This window comes from Manihot esculenta, chromosome 1, assembly GCF_001659605.2.
Source record: "Manihot esculenta cultivar AM560-2 chromosome 1, M.esculenta_v8, whole genome shotgun sequence".
In the NCBI taxonomy this organism is placed as follows: Eukaryota; Viridiplantae; Streptophyta; class Magnoliopsida; order Malpighiales; family Euphorbiaceae; genus Manihot; species Manihot esculenta.
This window is the reverse complement of record NC_035161.2, coordinates 36467925-36487073: the sequence shown is the minus strand read 5'-3', so window position 1 is coordinate 36487073 and position 19149 is coordinate 36467925. Positions and strand designations below refer to the sequence as shown.

General features: G+C 33.7%; 2 protein-coding genes across 5 annotated transcripts; one reads left to right on the top strand and one right to left on the bottom strand.

Moving 5' to 3' along the window:
• The first annotated feature begins 2646 nt into the window (after window positions 1–2646).
• LOC110614964 (UDP-galactose/UDP-glucose transporter 3) lies at window positions 2647–6718 on the top strand. 2 transcript variants are annotated; one of them, XM_021756661.2, is made up of 7 exons: window positions 2647–2910; window positions 3407–3504; window positions 3599–3729; window positions 4123–4153; window positions 5475–5578; window positions 5682–5803; window positions 6086–6718. In XM_021756661.2, exons 1-7 carry the CDS (start codon window positions 2807–2809, stop codon window positions 6492–6494), a joined length of 999 nt encoding a protein of 332 aa, XP_021612353.1. In that variant the 5' UTR covers window positions 2647–2806; the 3' UTR covers window positions 6495–6718. The 2 variants fall into 2 exon arrangements, with proteins under 2 accessions (XP_021612353.1, XP_043816321.1); XM_043960386.1 differs by lacking the exon at window positions 2647–2910 and adding an exon at window positions 2964–3330 and having other exon boundaries at window positions 3430–3504.
• Window positions 6333–12481, bottom strand: LOC110610549 (transcription factor MYB124). Of its 3 annotated transcripts, XM_043960379.1 has the most exons (13): window positions 11636–12481; window positions 11477–11523; window positions 11299–11355; window positions 11069–11141; window positions 10640–10695; window positions 10375–10554; window positions 10123–10286; window positions 9791–9939; window positions 9299–9438; window positions 8995–9212; window positions 8736–8884; window positions 7706–7851; window positions 6333–6467 (listed from the first exon to the last, which is right to left on the bottom strand). In XM_043960379.1, the coding sequence occupies exons 1-12, from the start codon at window positions 11717–11719 to the stop codon at window positions 7741–7743; spliced, it is 1428 nt and encodes a 475-aa protein (XP_043816314.1). In that variant the 5' UTR covers window positions 11720–12481; the 3' UTR covers window positions 6333–6467; window positions 7706–7740. The 3 variants fall into 3 exon arrangements, with proteins under 3 accessions (XP_043816314.1, XP_043816312.1, XP_043816316.1); XM_043960377.1 differs by lacking the exon at window positions 6333–6467 and having other exon boundaries at window positions 7086–7851; window positions 11636–12479; XM_043960381.1 differs by lacking the exon at window positions 6333–6467 and having other exon boundaries at window positions 7086–7851; window positions 11299–11385; window positions 11636–11708.
• Window positions 12482–19149: the final 6668 nt, after the last annotated feature.

The following is a 19149-nucleotide window of genomic DNA, read 5'->3' as shown; positions in this document are numbered from 1 at the left end:
ATATAAAAACTTTAATAAAATATCAAAAATGGCTTCCTCATTTTTTAAAATAATTTAGTTTTTTAATTAAAAAATATTTTTTAAATATCTTAAATATTAAAAAATATAAAAATTATTTTTTAAAAAAATATTATCTATAAAACAAACCTAACTTTAATCGCTAGCAGATGCTTTTCTAGAACACAGGAATTTAAGTCGGACTATAACTAAATTATATTTATTGTGAGATTTTGTCCACACATGAGTTTCTCATTTCCACTTGTTTAAATATATATTTTTTATTGGTATATGTCAGAAATTATTATTTTGAATAGAATGAAATAAGAGATTTGCTACTATTAAATTAATCGATAGATTTACATTTTTTATTATAATAAAATTTTACTTTAAGTCGTAATTATATAATATAATTATCATTTGCAGATCAAAATATCGGTGAAAAAAGTGCAGAGTTTATTAAAAAGAAAAACAGATTTTTAAGCCAAAATTCACCTCGCACTTAGCAGCAGGTTTCTCCCCCGTTTGAAAACTTCGTACTCGCATCAGCAACACATACAAACACGTCACGCACTGGACATTTTTATATTATTATAGTTATTTATTATTATCATTTAAGAGTAGACATGTACAAAGTCCATAAAAATGACACATGATGACAAATTGTTGAAAATTTCCACCGGCGGCCCATATCGGTTTCTCCCCGTTTCACACGGAGAAGAAGATTAATAAATGCTTAGGTCAATAACATGTACACAATTTCAGGGGTTGCCACTTGATAGTTGACACCAATTTCTCTCAACTCCACATTCTTTACAAGGATTATTCTACAACATTTTACGCACTTATTTTTTAATTTCATTTTTAAAATAAGGTCTTTTTTTTTAAACAAAAAATAATTATTAATAAGAGTTTTTAATAAAATAATTATAAGATTTTATAAAAAATAAGGTCTTTTATAAAATAAAAAACTAAGATTTTAATATAATTATTAATAAGAGTTTTTAATTATATACGTCAGTTACATTACCACTAAATAATTAAAATAATTATGCGGGCTTTGCAGGAGGGCAGGAATCTTTTACCGGCCCCAAACAGCGCCCGAAATGAAATGGGCTTGTTTTAACTTGGCAAATTGAAGTTGGGTCTTAATTATTATTATTTTTTTAAGAAGGGGTCTTAATTAAATTTAAGGATTAATGATAAAAATAAATAATTATATTTTATCAGATTTACTATTATATTTAACTTTTTTAATTTTATCTACTATGCCTACAAAACTCTTGTTGAATGTAGGGGAGAGCATGTATCGGTTTGAATTGAAAAATTGAATTGAATCAATTAATTTTGATTTAATAATTTATTTAATTGAAATATTTGGTTCAGTTTTTTAGTTTATTCAGTTTTTAATTCAATTTGATTTAAACCGATAAACTAAATAATCGATTGAGCTCAAAGTCCACTCCCTCTCTCTTTCCCAACCCTTTAGCCTAAGCCCAACCCTTCCTTCGGGCCCCTCCTTCCGCGGTCCTTGAATTGAAGCCCTTCCCTTCATTGGTTCAACCCTTCTTCAGTTCACTTCAGCTTTTCAGCTTTTCTTCGGTTCTCCTTCTCCCTCTCTATTCACGATTTCCAAACGCGAACTAGCGAACCGCCGAACCCCCAATTGACCATTCACTCTCTGCTTCCCTCTCTTCTTTCCTGTCAATCGTCTTTTCTTATCTGTTAAGAGTGTGATTGCCGTTCAGCAAGTTGCAAGTGTGTAACCGTTGAAAGAAATATGAAAGAAGTAGAACCGTTCCCTATCAATTTCTTTCTCTCTCTCGATCTATTGTGTCTGTGTTGAGTGTGGTTGTCAAATGGTGACCATGCATTTCTATTTCTTTTGATATGCAGTTTAAATTTTAGAGTAATATAAGATTTTCATAATTATACATTTATATACATCTGCAATGACTAAATTTCGAGCGAATTTTATATTTGATATTGTAGTTTTTAGATTGTGAGATTCTTTGCCAATATTCGGTTTGTGTTTTCTTGTATGTGTGGACATATGGATCTCTTATCCTTCCTGTACTAAAATTCTTAGACAATAGGATGAACAACTTCCCATTGGTTTGGATTGATCATTTAAAAATAGAAGTGATTGTTGATATAAACTAAAAATAATTACATATTTCAGTTTAAAGTAATTGAATTGAATTGAATGGATTTTTATGGATTTAATTTAATTTAATTATTTTTTATAATTAATTTTTTTAAATTTTAATATTTTTATAATTCAATTTTTAATTTTTTGGATTGAATTCAATTCAGAATCAAACTAATCGATTCCTCGGCCCTAGTTCCATGTTTGATTACTACTTTGCAAACGTAATTTAATTTTTGAATTTTTTTACAATATAGTACTATTAACTAATACGAAATGTTTTAAATGTAATTACTGATCTGATTAATACGCTGTATTAATTACGAAATAAAAGCGGTGTAAGTTTCTGCGTTCCAACAGCCAATTAGAAAGGCAAGGTGGTCAGTGATCCAATAAGAAACTTCCACGTGGTAAAACCACGTTGCTTCGCGCTTGTCTCACTTTCTCCCTCCCTCACAGTAACACGAAGTAAATCGTAACTTGGCCGTTAAAACTTTAAAACACCGTGTCTTTCCAAGTTTCCAATTTTTCGCATTTTGCCCTTTGCTGTGTGTCATTTCAGTCCGTTGCATTTTCTGTTATTGTTGTGTCTGTAACTGAAAAAACAAAGAAATCGAGAAAACCCCGCCAAAAATTTGCGATCGGGAATTCCGGCTCTAAATGGAAGCTCATGGCGCCGGCCTCCGGCGACTGTTAGTGCTGGCCTTCTGCGTCGTCGGAATCTGGTCGGCTTACATTTACCAAGGCGTTCTCCAAGAAATTCTGTATGTATCTCTCTCTCTCTCTCTCTCTCTCTCTCTCTCTCTCTCTTTTGTCATTATATTTTCCGATGATGCAATTTTTTCTTTAAAAAAGAATGATATTGTTCGGTTTGCTTTTTAGAAATAAAGGTGCATTTTGTGAATGTATGGATCTGAGAATCAGGTTTTAGACGAGAATTTGATTTCGGTGAAAAATTTAGGGATGGAATGAGCAATATAGTTATATTAGGAGTTAGGGTTCAAGATTGAAATTGATAGTTTATTAGCCCTCTAATTTTAGCATTCCCGTTTTGCATTTTTATTGCAAATGGACACGTGGTTTTCAATTTTAATCGAGTGCCTGGAGGAATGAGGTTTGTAACTGAAATGAAGATTATGGACATCATATGCATTTGATTCAACTCGGACCTCAATTGTCTTTGAGTAATCACTTCTCTTTAAACTAGTGCACTTGTTGAGGTTGGACATTGGTATAATAGATAGCCATTTTTCTCTTTAGATCAACAAAGCGATTTGGTGCAGATGGGAAGAGGTTTGAGCATCTGGCATTCCTAAATCTGGCACAAAATGTAGTCTGCTTAATCTGGTCTTACATAAGTGAGTTTCTTTGTACCTTCTCTTAGACATTCCTTACTGTAAGTAAAAATAAAAATATGAGTAATTTATGCGAAAATTGCTTGTTATTCTACAGTGATAAAGATTTGGTCCAGAAGCATTGCTGGCGGTGCTCCCTGGTGGACATACTGGAGTGCGGGCATTACGAATACCATTGGCCCTGCCATGGGGATTGAAGCATTAAAGTACATTAGTTACCCTGCCCAGGCATGTTGAACTTTTTTGTACATCATGAACATTTTTTGTTTCCATGACCAATTTAAATTTGTGATATTAAATACAATAATGAAGAGTATATGATGATATTATTTAAAAAATGCATTATTATTGGAGTTGAGTTGCATTGATGAGTCTATAGCTTGATAACTATGGCTTAGATGATACTCTCCCAATCCCACTGTTGCAGCCATTTCTTTTATAGGTTATGCAACTCATTTATGTTGACGTCTGCATGCATATCCTAAATGTGCTTTAATTCCAGGTAGCTTCGGGCTGGTCATTATGAGGCTGAATGTTTCTTACCGATTTTATCATTGTTGTCCTTCAGCTATGCTGTGTACTGATATTTTTTTATAGTAATGATGTTCTTGGTGCTTGCAGGTCTTGGCAAAATCCTCAAAAATGATTCCAGGTATAATATAATGATTTTGTAGTTTCTTACTTTCTACCCACAAGATTGATTAATCTTCTCCAAGATGGTCAGCATTGTTGTTAAATCAGTACTCATTCTTGCACATTACGAGATGGACAACTTATCTATCCTTAATTGTTTTGTTTGGACTATCTTTTGCTGGTCACACTCTGGCTGTGCTTGCTGATGGAAGAAGTTTCTTTAATTAATATTCTAGTGCTGTTGCTTTGATAACTTTGCTTGCTGTTTTCTTGATGACATTTTGTATGTTTGTGTTGGGGGGAGGGTGGTTGATATCCTTACACGGTGATTGCCTTTCCTGATGTAGTCATTGAATGCAACATCTTTTATAGCCCTGGAAATGTCCAAAATGTTTTGTTCCGTCTATGGCCTTAGTACATTGTTAGTATTATTATTATTATTATTATTATTATGAACTCCAATGCTTAATTAGGACAATGCCCTTTCAGCTGTATCTACAAACTTACTAGTTTGAAGTTTGTCATTGTCATTTCCCTCTTTATATATATATATATATATATATATATATTATATATATAAAATAATTGTAGTGAAATACTTGTTGAGAAAATTCTTGCTGGTTGTCAATTACTAACTGTTCAAACTGTGTTGCAAGTCATAGAGAGCCTCTGCAGGTTATGGTATTTTGTGTTAGAGGACTTCATGCTTTCTTGCTGCAATAAGACAACTGGAATAACCTATAAATTGGAAATTTAAATGTTTCATAGGTAAGAAATAATATTTCATAAAGTCCATAAAAATTTGGGGATTCGAGTATCTTATGATGGCTGGTAACTTAATAATGACCATGCATGAGATCATGTAGGGTAATGGTGGATTTCTTGCAGGGAGATATGTATGCTCATTTGAAAAAAATACAGAAAATTGATTATGGTTGGATGTATTTACAAATGTAGATTAAATGTCTGTTTGTTTGTGGAAAATAACTTGTATTTGAAAAATATTTTCTATGAAAATATTTTATTTTTTATCTTTTAGTTTTAATTTTAAAAATAAAAGAGGTTAAGAAATTTATATATAGTTGTATTAATAAAATTCTCAGAGTGTAGAAAGTGACTTCTTTTTTAAAAAGAGGAAGCCATTTTTCTTGAACATTATTTAAATTTTTTTTTAACAAGAAAATATTATTCTGTTGATTAATTTTCATGAGTGTTCCAAATATCAAAAAACGTGAAAAACATTTTCTTGTGAAATATTTTCCGTTAAACAAATGGAGCCTAGGCATCTATCTATCTAATGGATTTTATTAATAACTAATGGACTGTGTTACCTTCTGCAGTCATGTTGATGGGCACTTTAGTTTATGGTATCAGATACACCTTTCCGGAGTATGTATGTACTTTCCTTGTTGCTGGAGGGGTATCTACTTTCGCACTATTAAAGGTCAGGAATGCATTCAGAGAATTTCTCAAATTACTTATTTTGAATCAATGAAATTTCAATTCTGATTCTTAGTTTTATGTCAACATGCTGTGACTGATTTCAGACTAGCTCAAAGACTATCAGCAAGCTGGCACATCCAAATGCACCCCTTGGATATGGCCTTTGCTTTCTGAACCTTGCATTTGATGGATTTACAAATGCAACTCAGGATTCACTGACTGCAAGGTATGATCATCTGAAAATATTTTTTCTTTTTGCATTTATTTCAGTTTTGATTCAAAGCTGACCGTATGACATCATGATACAGTAGCATTTTCTTTTTCTTGGTTTTATAGTGAAAATTAATTGAATTTGTCAGCTATTTTCATTTGGAGGTGAATGATATATTCAGTAGCTTTATAATAATAATAATAATAATATTATTATTATTTTGTTGGAGACAAATGCACTTATTCCGTCTTCCATCTTCGTCCTCATTTCTCATTCATATCCGTTTGTCTTTTTCAGGTATCCAAAGACAACTGCCTGGGATATAATGCTGGGAATGAATTTATGGGGTACCATATATAACATACTCTACATGTTTGGATGGCCACAGGGCATTGGATTTGAGGCAATTCGATTCTGTAAGCAGCATCCTGAGGCAGCTTGGGACATTTTTCTCTATTGTCTCTGTGGTGCAGTTGGGCAGAATTTCATATTTTTAACCATAAGCCGATTTGGCTCTCTTGCTAACACCACCATCACCACAACCCGCAAGTTTGTTAGCATTGTGGTGTCTTCAGTGTTGAGCGGCAATCCCTTGTCAACAAAGCAATGGGGCTGCGTAGTCATGGTCTTCTCAGGTTTGTCATGTCAAATCTACATCAAGTGGAAGAAGTTGCAGAAACTGCAGAAGAAGAGAAAGGCTGCATGAAAAGGAATTCTAACAATTTTGAACTTCATATTCATCCTTCCTCTCCACCCTCCCTCCCCACTCTGTTTTTTTCTTCTTTTATATGATCATTGTAGCCAAAAAGTGCAATGATTTCAAATTTAGACAACAGCTAGGAATCGGTAAATGTAAGCGAAATAGATCCTGTAATGAAATAGCAAGTCAAGATCCTTGTGAGAAGGCCCGGCCGTTCCTAATAATTTTCACCCTGTGTCCAGTGAGTGCACTTTATTTGCATGAGGTTCCCTCTCCTTTTACCCTTAACTTTCCATTTCTAACTCTTATTTCCTTACAGCAAAAGAAGCAGAATTCTGGTTCTTGAAAGCAATGAGCTTTGATACAAGGGGAGAAAATGCAGCAATATGGTCACAATGGGTTTCTTGATTCCCATCACAACCATTCTTTGCGTCATTTTCTTTTCGCTTTCTCTCTGGTTTCCATGAACACAGAGCAAGTAAAAAAGGAAGAAATTCATTAAAAGCTTTTTTTTCTCTGCAGCTCCATTGTTGAACTTCTGCTGCAGAATTCTCATACTTTGTTTAGTAGTACAAATGCAGATAGATACAGAAGGAGTACTTGCACACCAAGACCAAAACACATTTTCATTCCAACAACATGTTTCTATTACATTAGAAATCTAAAAGAAAAGGGGAGAAACTTATTCTATATCCTATGCACACTCAAAAACAACGAAAAGGAATCCAATCAGCTGGTTAATCCTCCTTTAACCTTTGCTTTTTTTTCCTTTTCCCCTCTGCTTCTTTAATTATATATGGGCGAGTTGCCAATGTATAATTACACTCTGACTAATAACTTATACATTAGGTTCTGTACAGATATGAATCAAAGGCCCAAAACTGGATCGGAAGATGGAACACCCTAAACTGAATCACAACAGGACAAAAGAATGAGACACTAAAAAGCACACTGAATTTTAAATGTGAGTATTGGGGCCTTGCTGTTCTAGTAAGGGAAAAGAAGAATGAACTCAGATCACATTGTTAGATGTGTCTGAGATGCTAGAATGCACCGTTGCATCCTAGACATGGAATCTTGGAATGCAGATCTGATATGCCTCCCAATAAAACTTTGGGCCATGATGGCTGCAATCCTATGAGACTGATACTTTTTTTAAAAAAAAAAAAAAGAAAAAAGAAGAAAAGAACTCAACAGTGGAGTCCAAGGGGCTACACCTTTTTCTTTGTGTGAGATGGTTAAGAGAGGTTTGTTATAGACTTTGGAGGAGGGCTCTTCTACAAGGGGGTGGTTGAGAAGGATTTGTGCTTGGATTGAGACAAGGAGATTCCACTCCAAGTGTTTTTAGTAGGAAGTTCCTTTCCTGAAAAAAGGCCAAAAAAGAGAGATAGACGTTAGTAAGGCTGAGTTTCAGAAATACTCAGTTACATATACATACAAGTTAGTTTGAATATAAGATGATAACAAAAAAGCTAATGCTAGAGACTCATGAAAGACAACCATAATTGGAGCCGACCTTTAGCTCCATATGCTCTGTATTTTAATTGCAGGAACTTTATCCACGCCTAAATGAGAGACTGTATCAAAAAGGGTGGTACTTTAACATGAGTTCAGACGAGATATTATGTTTATCTTTTAATGAATTTCGTTCAATCTAGATTCACTAGCAACTAGCAATAGGAACTAGGAGTGCACAATCATGTAACTTTAGTGTCCATTAACAATTTGATAGGGAACATGTAGAACTATACTTGATTTTACGTATTCTCATTTAATTAAAAATAATTAGTTTAAACTTATTATTTTTAAAGCGATACTCAATAGGGTTGTAAATGAATCAAGCTGCTCATGAACTATTCAAGACGTAACTTACTAAAAGCTTGGGTCCACTTAGCTTGAGTTTAAGTGAGTAACTCGAACTCGAATAAATTTAATGAACCAAACTTGAGCTCTTTAAGATGCAGCTTGCGCAGTTCATTCACACTTCTATCAATGAACATTGCTGCTGACTTCGATAACCAGTGATCCCTATAGTCATACCCAGGTAGGAGCTAGTAGTATTATGATCGCGTATGATTTTTCTGCTGCTAGTGCCATGATAATTAATCAGCACTAACATTTATTTGAACCATAACTGCCACTACTGCTACTTACTTCTACCATTAAGAGTAAGAAGGTGAAAGTTCACAAGCATTGTGAACTATGGCCAATGTCAATCTGGTAAGACCAATATATGAGTTAACTTACACTTTCTGAAAATTTAGGGCTGGGAATCCCTGCAGCTAAGGATCTGAAAACTGGGGTAACTTGAAAGGGGGAGCTGAACTCTGTACTTGATGAGACAGAAACAACTACATCTGCGTTTGTGTCTTCATCAAAAGATGGAAATGTGCCCCCTGCAATGCATTTTGATTCATCAGCTAATGTAATTTTATGGGATTCTCCTTTACATAAATAAGAAAAATTTCACATCTTATGCCATTATGAGATTACGAAAATTTATTACCTTGAGTTACATTTGGTAAGGAAATAATTCCTTTCTCACATTCGTCTGTATTACTTTGCTCTTTAGTAAGAACTGACTGTAATTCATTTGGAACATCCTCATGAAGTTCACCAACCTCAACCTGATTTTGTTCAGTTTTGCCAGCAGTTGTATAAGGCGTTAGAGTTGATCCTGTACTGTACTCAGAGCTGGTTGGAGACTCATATAGATCAGGTTGCCTACATCATTTTAACCAGAGATTAGACATTCTGTGGTGTGCAAAACTTGTTTTAACCAGAATTTCATGCCAAACAGATTTTATCACCTCCAAGATGGTTGACTTCCATCATTACTACTCTTTAAATCCTCTATCAAGTCTTTAAAGTCTTCGAATTGAGAATCAATGTCAGCGAATCTATATCTGAGAGTATCATTATCTTTCTGATTGAGGAAATCCTGAAGGACCTGAAGATCAAATTTACTGAAAAATATGAGGACATGTTAAATCTGCATGCATCATATCACTTCCTCTCAAAGAAGTTTAGGGTCCTCTAGTCACTAAGTTTGCTAAAAGCAACATAATCAATTTGTTCCATTTTCTTTAAGAATAATAAACTTGAAACCCCAGTTACACTATCCATGGTGTCATGCTCACGTCTGGTCCCCATAACTTTTTAGGACCTTACCCCTCCCAACCCCCTTTGCCCCCCCCCCCCCCCCCCCCCAATAACTCTGTTTCCCGAGGTAGAGATTCTAACTTCACTACTGCATATGCTAGTAAAGACTGGTCTAGTACAAGTACACTAGACAAGCTCACCTTCCATGCATTTTCTAGACTCTTTTCTGTATTCTCTGTATTAACTTTCAATGCAAGTGAACTGAGAAGCTCCGCTTGTTGCATCAGAGCAGTTATCTTCGGGTCATCCTTTCTGAGAAAAGTTCCTTGGATCTTACCTTTTTTAGTCGCTAAACAAACAGGAAGAAAGAGACATATTAAGTTTCAAATAGGTTAGATTGAGATCAAAGCAAACTAAACTGATAAAGATGTGAATTCACAAAACTTCTGTTGTCTTCTGTGAAACTTCTACCAAGTTTTGTTCGGCAATCTAATCACGTCATAATTCAAAAATCTTTGTATTAGGTGATTACCATGAATTGAGACCTCCTTGCCACTGGTGGCATTATGCTGGCCAGCAACTTGAACATTGTTGAAATTTTGGGCCAACTCTGCTAAGGGAGGCCTAGACTGCTGCTTTGGGTGTGATCTATCTGCCAATTTGCAATGTTCTGAATGATCAGGGATGTGGGACCTCCTGAATAACAAAGAACACGAATTTTACTATATGAAGTCCATTCAGAATTGACAACTTTACACTATGCAGATATGTGAAGCTGTTATACCTTGTCCTCTTATCAGGTGCTGCATTTTCCAGTATTCCATCTGCATTGAATCCATTATGGAAGAGGATTCTTTTGTTGTTTGAGTTAATATATGTTTTTCTATTCTCTTTTGCTAAAGCCTCATATTTAGCTCTCTTTTTACATAAAGTAGAGAACCTATTCTTGACAGCATTATCCGTTCTGCATAAGCAACACATTTAAGCAAAGACAGAAGTACATAATCAAAGAGAAGTTTCTGATTATAATGGCGAAAGGTAGTTTATACCTGCCAGAAACAACTTTTGCTATTTCTGTCCATCTGTTACCAAATATTTTCTGAGCCTGCAGATCATCTCAAGTTATCAGATAACCCCAATCTAGACTGGAGGTAATAGCTGTATCTGCTCAACATTTATACTGGAAGAACAGCAAGCATTTCTCAGTCCAGCCAATTTGAAGTACTGTTTTTTTATTTTTTTTCCATTTCATTAGCTTGAGATCTAATAATACATAACTCAGAGGGAGAGGGAGAGAGAGAGGGAGAGAATGCTCAAAGGAGCAGAGTCAGGCATAGACAGGCTATACAAGTTAATAAAAGCTCAACCTCTATAGAATGAACCTTATGGCATCATTACTTGACCATTAAAGAACATAACATGAACAACCTGTACCGGTTTATGGAGTCTACAAAATGCACAAATATAGCATTGATTACCTCACACAAAAGCATGTCTTCCTCTGGCGACCATCCACCCTTCTTGAAATCAGAATTCAAATATGTGTACCATCTACAGTAACAATACCAACACACCAAATCAGATGAAGCTGGTAGTTGAAAGGAAACAAAATAGAAGTTCTTGTCTGTCTAATTCACGGGATAAATAAAGCAATTACATGAATCAATGAATGCTTTCGATTTCAACACCACCATTATCATTAACTAACCTTCTTCTACATTGTCTTGTTGTTTTGTCCTTGAATTTAGATGCAATGATCGCCCAACTGAGGTGATAAAGTCAAACGAACAAACAACTTAATTTTATTGTGTCAAACTCTTAATAAAACTAGTTAAACCCAGATAACCATAAAAGAAAATAAATAAAAAACTAAGTAATATTCTCACTTTTCAGTTCCATGTAAGCTTATTTGCTGGCGGAGAATATCATCCTCCTGCACGCACGGGATTTCAGTCGAAAAAGGGAGAAAAAAAAATCAACTTTCCCAATACAAGAAAAAACAGCACGAAAAGAGAGAAGAAAACCCAGAAGAGAAAGAGAGAGACCTGTTGAGTCCAGGTAACTATATGTCTTTCCTTCTTCTTGGAATCTTCATTGCCGCCATTGTTTTTCTTCTTCGTTTCTTGCATTTTTTATTCACTTGCTCACGTACTATTGTCCTCTCTTCTTCTCTATCTCTCCCTCTTTGCTCCCTCCTTTATGAAAACCAACTCGCATGCTATAAAGCAACCCTTTATCAAACTAGAACACCCAAAAAAATAGCGGTAAAAAATGTAGCCTTCCCCAAAAAGGACGCAACGCTTCACTCCCTCTACTTAATCTTTAAACAGATTCTGTTGGGTTCAAAACGGAGCTCTCTCAATCAATAACCTTTCCACCTTCCTTTATATACACATGGATCATCTTGGAATTTGCCTCGGATTCTATAACTTTCTGCTCTTGTAATCCAACACCTAATTGCAGCAAAATGAAATTGAAATCTTTGGTAGTGTTTTGCTTAAGTGGTGTTCTCGAGGATCGAGGATTAGGATATTGATATTATGTGTATGTATGCATTGTTAGAGCATAAAGGGTATGCAACTATAGAATTTTGGCCTTTTCTGGAAAAAAGCAAAAATGGAAACGAGGCTGAGAATGATAATGGATATGGAGAGAAAGAGCAAAAGAAGGAAAGGAAAGCAGTGAAAGGAATTGCAGAGGTTGGAACTTGTGGAGATAGTGAGTGAATAATGATCTCTCTGATAATTTTCATTCCCTTTCCCTCTCTCTCTTTCCACAACCTTTTTTTGAAATGTATTCTCTTTCTTTCTCTAACAATAGAGTGGAAACTCCAAAGGTAGATTTATTTTTTGGTTTTTAAATAGAGATTTAAAAATGGAGAGGAAATATAGTATTAATTCAGATCAACGGATTCTTGCTTGAGTGCGCGTGCATGAGTCTGAGTCTGAGTTTGAAATAAATAAATAAATACATACGCTGAAATCCACGAGATTTGGATATCTGAATGAATTTGACTATTCCCACATTTTGTTATTTCAATGCTGCTGTCAATTTCTATTTGGACTACATTCCTGAAATTCTATATAATAATAATAAAAAGATAAGCATGTTAGAAATATTTTTTCTTAAATTCATTAGACTTAACATTTTTAAAATGATTAATTTGAAGTGGAAACAAAAATATATTGGCTAATGTAATGGAGATAATATTGATAAAATGAGTTAACCCTAGAATTTGAAATGGAAGTGGCCAATCAATCAACCCACCCGTAAAATCACAACTCCATGTTTGACGCTTCCATTTCAATTAAAACCATGTTTTCTTCCATTTTCTTTATTTTTTCAATTTTTCCATTATTTTCCTCTCCATCATGGAAAAATAAGCAACTCCTTTTTTATCATTTTTCCACGCGCCTGTAAAATCATGGCTTCAACGCTGGACCCCATTGGATGGAATCGCTGGCTACTGTTTTATCTCATTTGGATCGTGTAGTGTACGCGTGATTTCAAGGTACTTATGGGTACAGGGATTCCTTTTTTTTATTTTTTTCTTTGTTTTGGTACAGAAAGGATAATGCACGTTGGTGGAAGTACTGTTGCTCTTTTCTCTTTTTTTTTTTTAACAGAGAGGGAGAAATTTATTTTCAAAATTGGAATTTTTTTTTAAATTTTATATTATTTGTTTTGAAATGGTTGGACTCTCACTTAGGTGTGGTATCTGAATCATGTCTCATACTTTGTCTTCAAGTAACCCAAACCAAACTCCTTAAAAAGACCAAAACCTAACCCACCAATATGTATTTAGCTCAATATGAACTATAGTTGAATTCAATTTATAAATTAATGTGGGCCTCAATTAGCAGGCCACACAATATTATATAGTTTTAAAATTGAAACCAGTCGGTATAATTAATTAAAATAGAATCACGAAATCTATTAGTCAATATTTTTTTTTATCAAAGTAGAAAAGTGCATTAAAAATGGCATAAAGCCAAGTACATCATGATCAGTCATATGGGAAGGCCAAATACAGTGGTGTCAGACTCAAAAAAAAAAAAAAAGAAACAACTTCAAGCCTAAGACTCAATTTATCACGGGGTGCAAAAAGTTTAAGGTCCAATTTAACCTTAAACTAACCGAGTAGACCTAATCCGTATGAGAATTCGAATGAATAAATAATGAATTTTCTTACTCGCCGCCTCAAATTTGCCAAACTATGGGGACAACTTCAATCGAGAAAATTTAAAAATTTTACTAAGTAAAAAAAATAAAGATATCATTACCGTTAATTCAGATGGAGAAGAAAAAATTAAAATGCAAGCTCAAGAATAATGAAACTACGAGGAAAAATTCAAAAGATAAAATTAATGCTGACATAGAGCAATAAGGAGAAAAATCTCACTCACAAACACTAGAAAAGACTCGACAAAGACTAGATAGAAAATTAAAGTTAAGACTAAAAAAAAGCCTATAAATAGTATGAGCAATTCAAAACAGAGATGAATATCATGAACGTCCTTTGAGATGATTTAACTAAAATCGTCAGCGACAGAGAACCATCTATAAAAAAAATAAAATCACTGGGAGAATAAGAAAAATAACATCAACGAACACAAGCATCTAAACAAAAACCCTCCAAAATCATCGTCATTACAAGTGAATTCAAAAATAAAAATATTTATATTTTAATCCAAACGCAGATAGGAAGATCCACGCCTGAATTGGGAAAGGAGTGGCCTTTCTCTCTCCAATTGATCTATGAATCTAAAGTGACTAGTCCTAGCAAGATAAAAAAAGGAAGGAACATGGTAAAGTCTCTCTCCAGATACTAGAGAGATTGCCCAAGGATTTGTTTTAGTTGATTAGCCAATATTAATTTACTAGTTTCACGACCTGTGATATATTAGCCAAACGGTTTTACCTACCAAAGTGCAATTCCACATGGACAAGGCAGTCATTTGCCACGTGGATGAGGATAATGGGCTATACTAAATTTAAAAGGCCAAAGGTATAATTTGTTACTTAAATCTTTTCAGGAAAAGTTTACTCACCAATTTTATTTTTATTTTATTTATTATTTTAATTTTTAAATTTTAAATAATTTAATTTCTATAAAACTAGAAAATATATTTATAATCTTTTAATTTTTAATTATTGAATAGCACATATTAATTATAAAAAATAAATTATTTCGCTATTTGAAAGTTAAATGAATAAATGTGATAAAATTAAAATTGACGGAATAAAATGATTTTTTTATAAAAAGTGAGGTAAATTATATATTTTGTTACATTAAAATTAGCAATCGTGGAGACGTATAAAAGATAGAAAACTACAAAGGGGGCATCTCATGCATTGGTCTCTTTCTTGACAACGAAATATCTCGCCAAGGAAAAAGGACTACAACTGTAGAAGTTGAATCTTGATTGATTGATTGATGGTGATGAAACGGAGAAATCACAATACAGATGAAAGCGTCCAGCAAATTTAAAATGATCATAAATGGAAGAAGGGAATCTTGAAAGTAGAATGTTAATGTGAAGGAGGAAATGGCAGACACACTAGAGATAGTAGCTGGTCGATATTCGTCCTACAAAGAACACCGAACCAGTGGAACCCTATGTAAAAGCTCCAATATCTAGCATATCCACTCTTATTAAACATAACCCTACAGAAATTAAAACCGTAGTTTTTCAAAATAAATAAATAAAACTCTTCCTATTTGTCATGTTTCGGCTTTTGGTTGATGGTAAACATTATGATTAACCTAGATATATGGGGTCATTTTCTCTTTGTCTTGGCCTGATTCCAGCTATAGGCAGGCACTAGTTTATCAACTTTTCATTTTAGGGGGGTAATATTTTATAGTACAAAAAGGATATCATATCGCTGATCTTTAAGATCTATTCTTTTTCTCATAATCTTTGACAAAAGAGCAAACATGACACTCGGCTAGCTTAGGCTCCCACTCTGAAAATGGGTAAGACTTTTACCTGGATAAAGAATGCCCTAATGATGAACTTGAAGATAGATCATGGATATGGCCCTATATACACAGCGTCCCTAAGATTTTGTACGATAGCTTATAATTTTTGTTCATGGGAACATACGGGTTTTTATAGAGAGGTGAATGATGATATGCATGGTTATGTTTTGGTACTTATAAGTGATCAAAGCTGGTTGCACTAACTGTGACTTAAAAGGAAACCTTGAGAGGGTTTCATAATATGAAGCACGTTGATTTGACTAGAATGATAGAGAGAGAAACTTAGCCAGGGGGAAACAATTATGTCACCTTTCAAGATATTGCCCTTCCAAATCAACACAAGGGGTCCCTAAAAATTTAAGGTCAGATTGCCTGGTAATAAACCATGCAATAATATTAGGTCCATGCACCAGTTGCAATAATGAAAAATAACCTAAAAACTAAGATGCAAGGTATTATTATGTTATACAGAGGTTTGGTAGAGAGCCAGATAGGCCCAAGTTCCCAAAGAGATTGATATTTGATTAGATGGGGTGGGGGCTTATTGTTATGCATCAAACTTTTCTGTGAACTCCTCATCATAACAGGCGGAGCGGCCAATTCTCCAATCACATCATACCAAGCGAGGTGTGTCCTCTCTCTCAGGCTTTATTTCCTGTCAAACGAAAAATTGCTGGGATAAAATAAAATGGAATTAAAGAGAATAAAACGTGGGACTTTTCAGGCTCCAATTGCCTTTCTCACATAAAAAAGGAAAATAGGAATGATTAAGCTGTAAACTTTCAATGAGCATATCATAACTTTGGTGATAGATTGGATGGCTTAGTACGGGGCTCTAGGCTATTTTAATCCAAGCTTAATAAGCTTTTCCTGTAATTTGGCTCCTCAAACTGTTGGCTCTTTGTTTCTAAATCATCTTTAAATGATTTGTGTCTGGTCTTTATCATGTACGATCCTAATTGTACTCCTATGAATATGCCAAAAGATTGAAGAAAGGACATGTTTGTTGAATAGCTTAATTTGTAAACAATGCCAACAAAAAAAGAACCCTTAATTTATTCAATTTGAATTCTGTTTTAATTAGTTGTTCTTTTATTGGGTGAAAATTTTTATTTTTCATGGGAATTTCCATTGCCTTGTTATTGTAAAGGACCCATGATGGATCCCTTAGTCGTCTCTGACTACTGAAGAGCCAAAGGAGAGAAGTAACGTGAAGACAAGAAAAGTATAAGCTAAAATTTTCAAGAAAAGAAAGGAAAAGATTGTCTAGAAAGAGAATTAAATTAAATTTCTCGAAAGTAATATTTTTTGAATGGAAAAGGAAAAGAAACTATGCGACACACGTTTCATTCCACATTCAAATATATTTTGTTGATTAAAACCATAGGCAAATTAAAGTATATATATTCAAACTTTCTATCTATGTGTGTTTCTCGCTATTTCTGGGAAAGGAAAAACAATTTGGTCTGGGACAACTTTATCTGGTGAACAGCCTTTTGAATAGAATACAATGCAAATTCCTTTTTCTTTTAATTCAAAAGGCCTAAGTATGTGTTAATTTGTGTCGTTGTTTGTGCTTTGTCCTATAATATTCCAATTGATAAGAGTTGTTTAGCGAAGATTACACCTACTTTTCTCTCTAAGGGCCCCAATTTGGGATCTGTTTCTTTTTCCACTTGGATTTATCATAGAAAAGAAAAGAAAAGAAAAACAAGAAAGTCTGAAAAAGAAAATAGTGTGTGCTTAATTGTTTTATAATGAAAGTCCAAGGATGCCCATGCCACGCGTCCTGGCAATTTGTTATGATAATGAGGTAATAAGAGGGGTTAATGGTGACAAAAATCAACAAAACTTAATCCAAAAGTAGAAATTTACTTTAAATTGTTTTACGTGTTGGTCCACATATGATCCTTAATTATTATTTATGTTAATCCATATATTAGCTTTGTGTATGAATTTATGTTGTGGTTGAATTGGATGGGGATTCCTACACTATCACTATGTGGGCACCGTCTTTTGATATTAGAGCCACCTTTTCAAGGGCTGGCTGGGGTTTGGATGACCTTCCTCTTGCCCTATATTTTATACACAGCACGCTCTTGTTCAAGACAGAACTTTGGGAATCCTATGTCCCTCTTCATACACATTCCAATAACTAGGCTCTTGGTTAGAGGACATTTTTACAGTTTCAAAATCTTAGTTGTTTGAATGGGTTTAATTATAAAGTATAGAAGCTTCTATTTGGCTAAGTAATGGGACAGTATTGGTGCCATTTTTCCTTAAACTAAGGGTGGTCAAACATCCCCTAGTTGACTTCATTATGAAAAAATACATTAAATGAATATAAATTTCTGACTTTTTTACACTATCAAAAAAATAAAAAATTTTGACCTAGTTTAATCAGCATTATTTAAACTATAAATAAATGTAACTGTACCTAAATGATCTATATATGATTATTTTCAGTGTTCAATATTTAGATTATTATATATTTCTATTACTTAATTTTCATTAATTTAAATAAATAATAGTTGAAAAATTAAATTCATATAGCAAAATTATTTCAAAAGATATTATAGATAAAAATGATTATTTTATTGTTAGAATAAAATCTTGAAAATTAAATTAATTTTTATGCAAAATATAAAGATTGGCTTATAATTTTTATAAATTTCAGAAAATAAATTAATATTTCACCCTTTCTTTTCACACGGTGGCCGAGTCCGTGGAGATGATGACGTTTGATTAAGCAAGGCACGGGACACACAGAATGTCTTAGCTCCTCTGTAGACTGTTCCCTCTACTCTTCCACTTCCTACAAATCATTTTCTCCTTTTTTCTTTAAAAAAAAAAAAAAAAATTCCTAATTTGTGTCATCGTCACACCAGCTACCGTTGAATTTGCAGTTCATACTCCTAGGAAAATGGCCATTGGAGTTTTTTTTTTTTTTGAATCAAAAGTGACAATTTGAATAATAAATAATCAAAAACTTACATTTTCTTGAAAAAATCAATATATATGACAACACTTATAAATCATTATCTCAAATTTAAATCGCAAATAAATGAAATCGTTTCTCATATTCATTTGAATTGCAAATTTGATTTAGTTTGAGAATTCATGGTGTTTTTTTGGTACAAAAACACCGTGTATTTCTGTAGTAATTAAGAACAAACAACTATCCGACAGTATCAATTTTCACGTCATTATCATGTCCCAAACTCCTGAACAAAGTTACAAAATAAATACAAAGTATAGAAGGGTATTAGGGAACCTTGTCTGAAGGTCACTCCAAGCACAAAGTAATGAAAATCGAGTGTCCCCACTGCAAGTAAATACAGACATCATATGTATACTCCTAGAGTGCAAAAACAAACATGTCAGCCTTGTAGGAGGATATGATCATCAGCGGGAATGTGAATATATAATAATAATTTGAATTGAATTGAATCATGGAGCCGTGCAGGCATGCTAAGGAAATTGATGAAACTTCACTAACAAGAGAAACTTAGCTGTGTTAAAATGATTGCTGACCTTTTTGGTTTTAACTTTTATTCACCATTTTTTATTTTT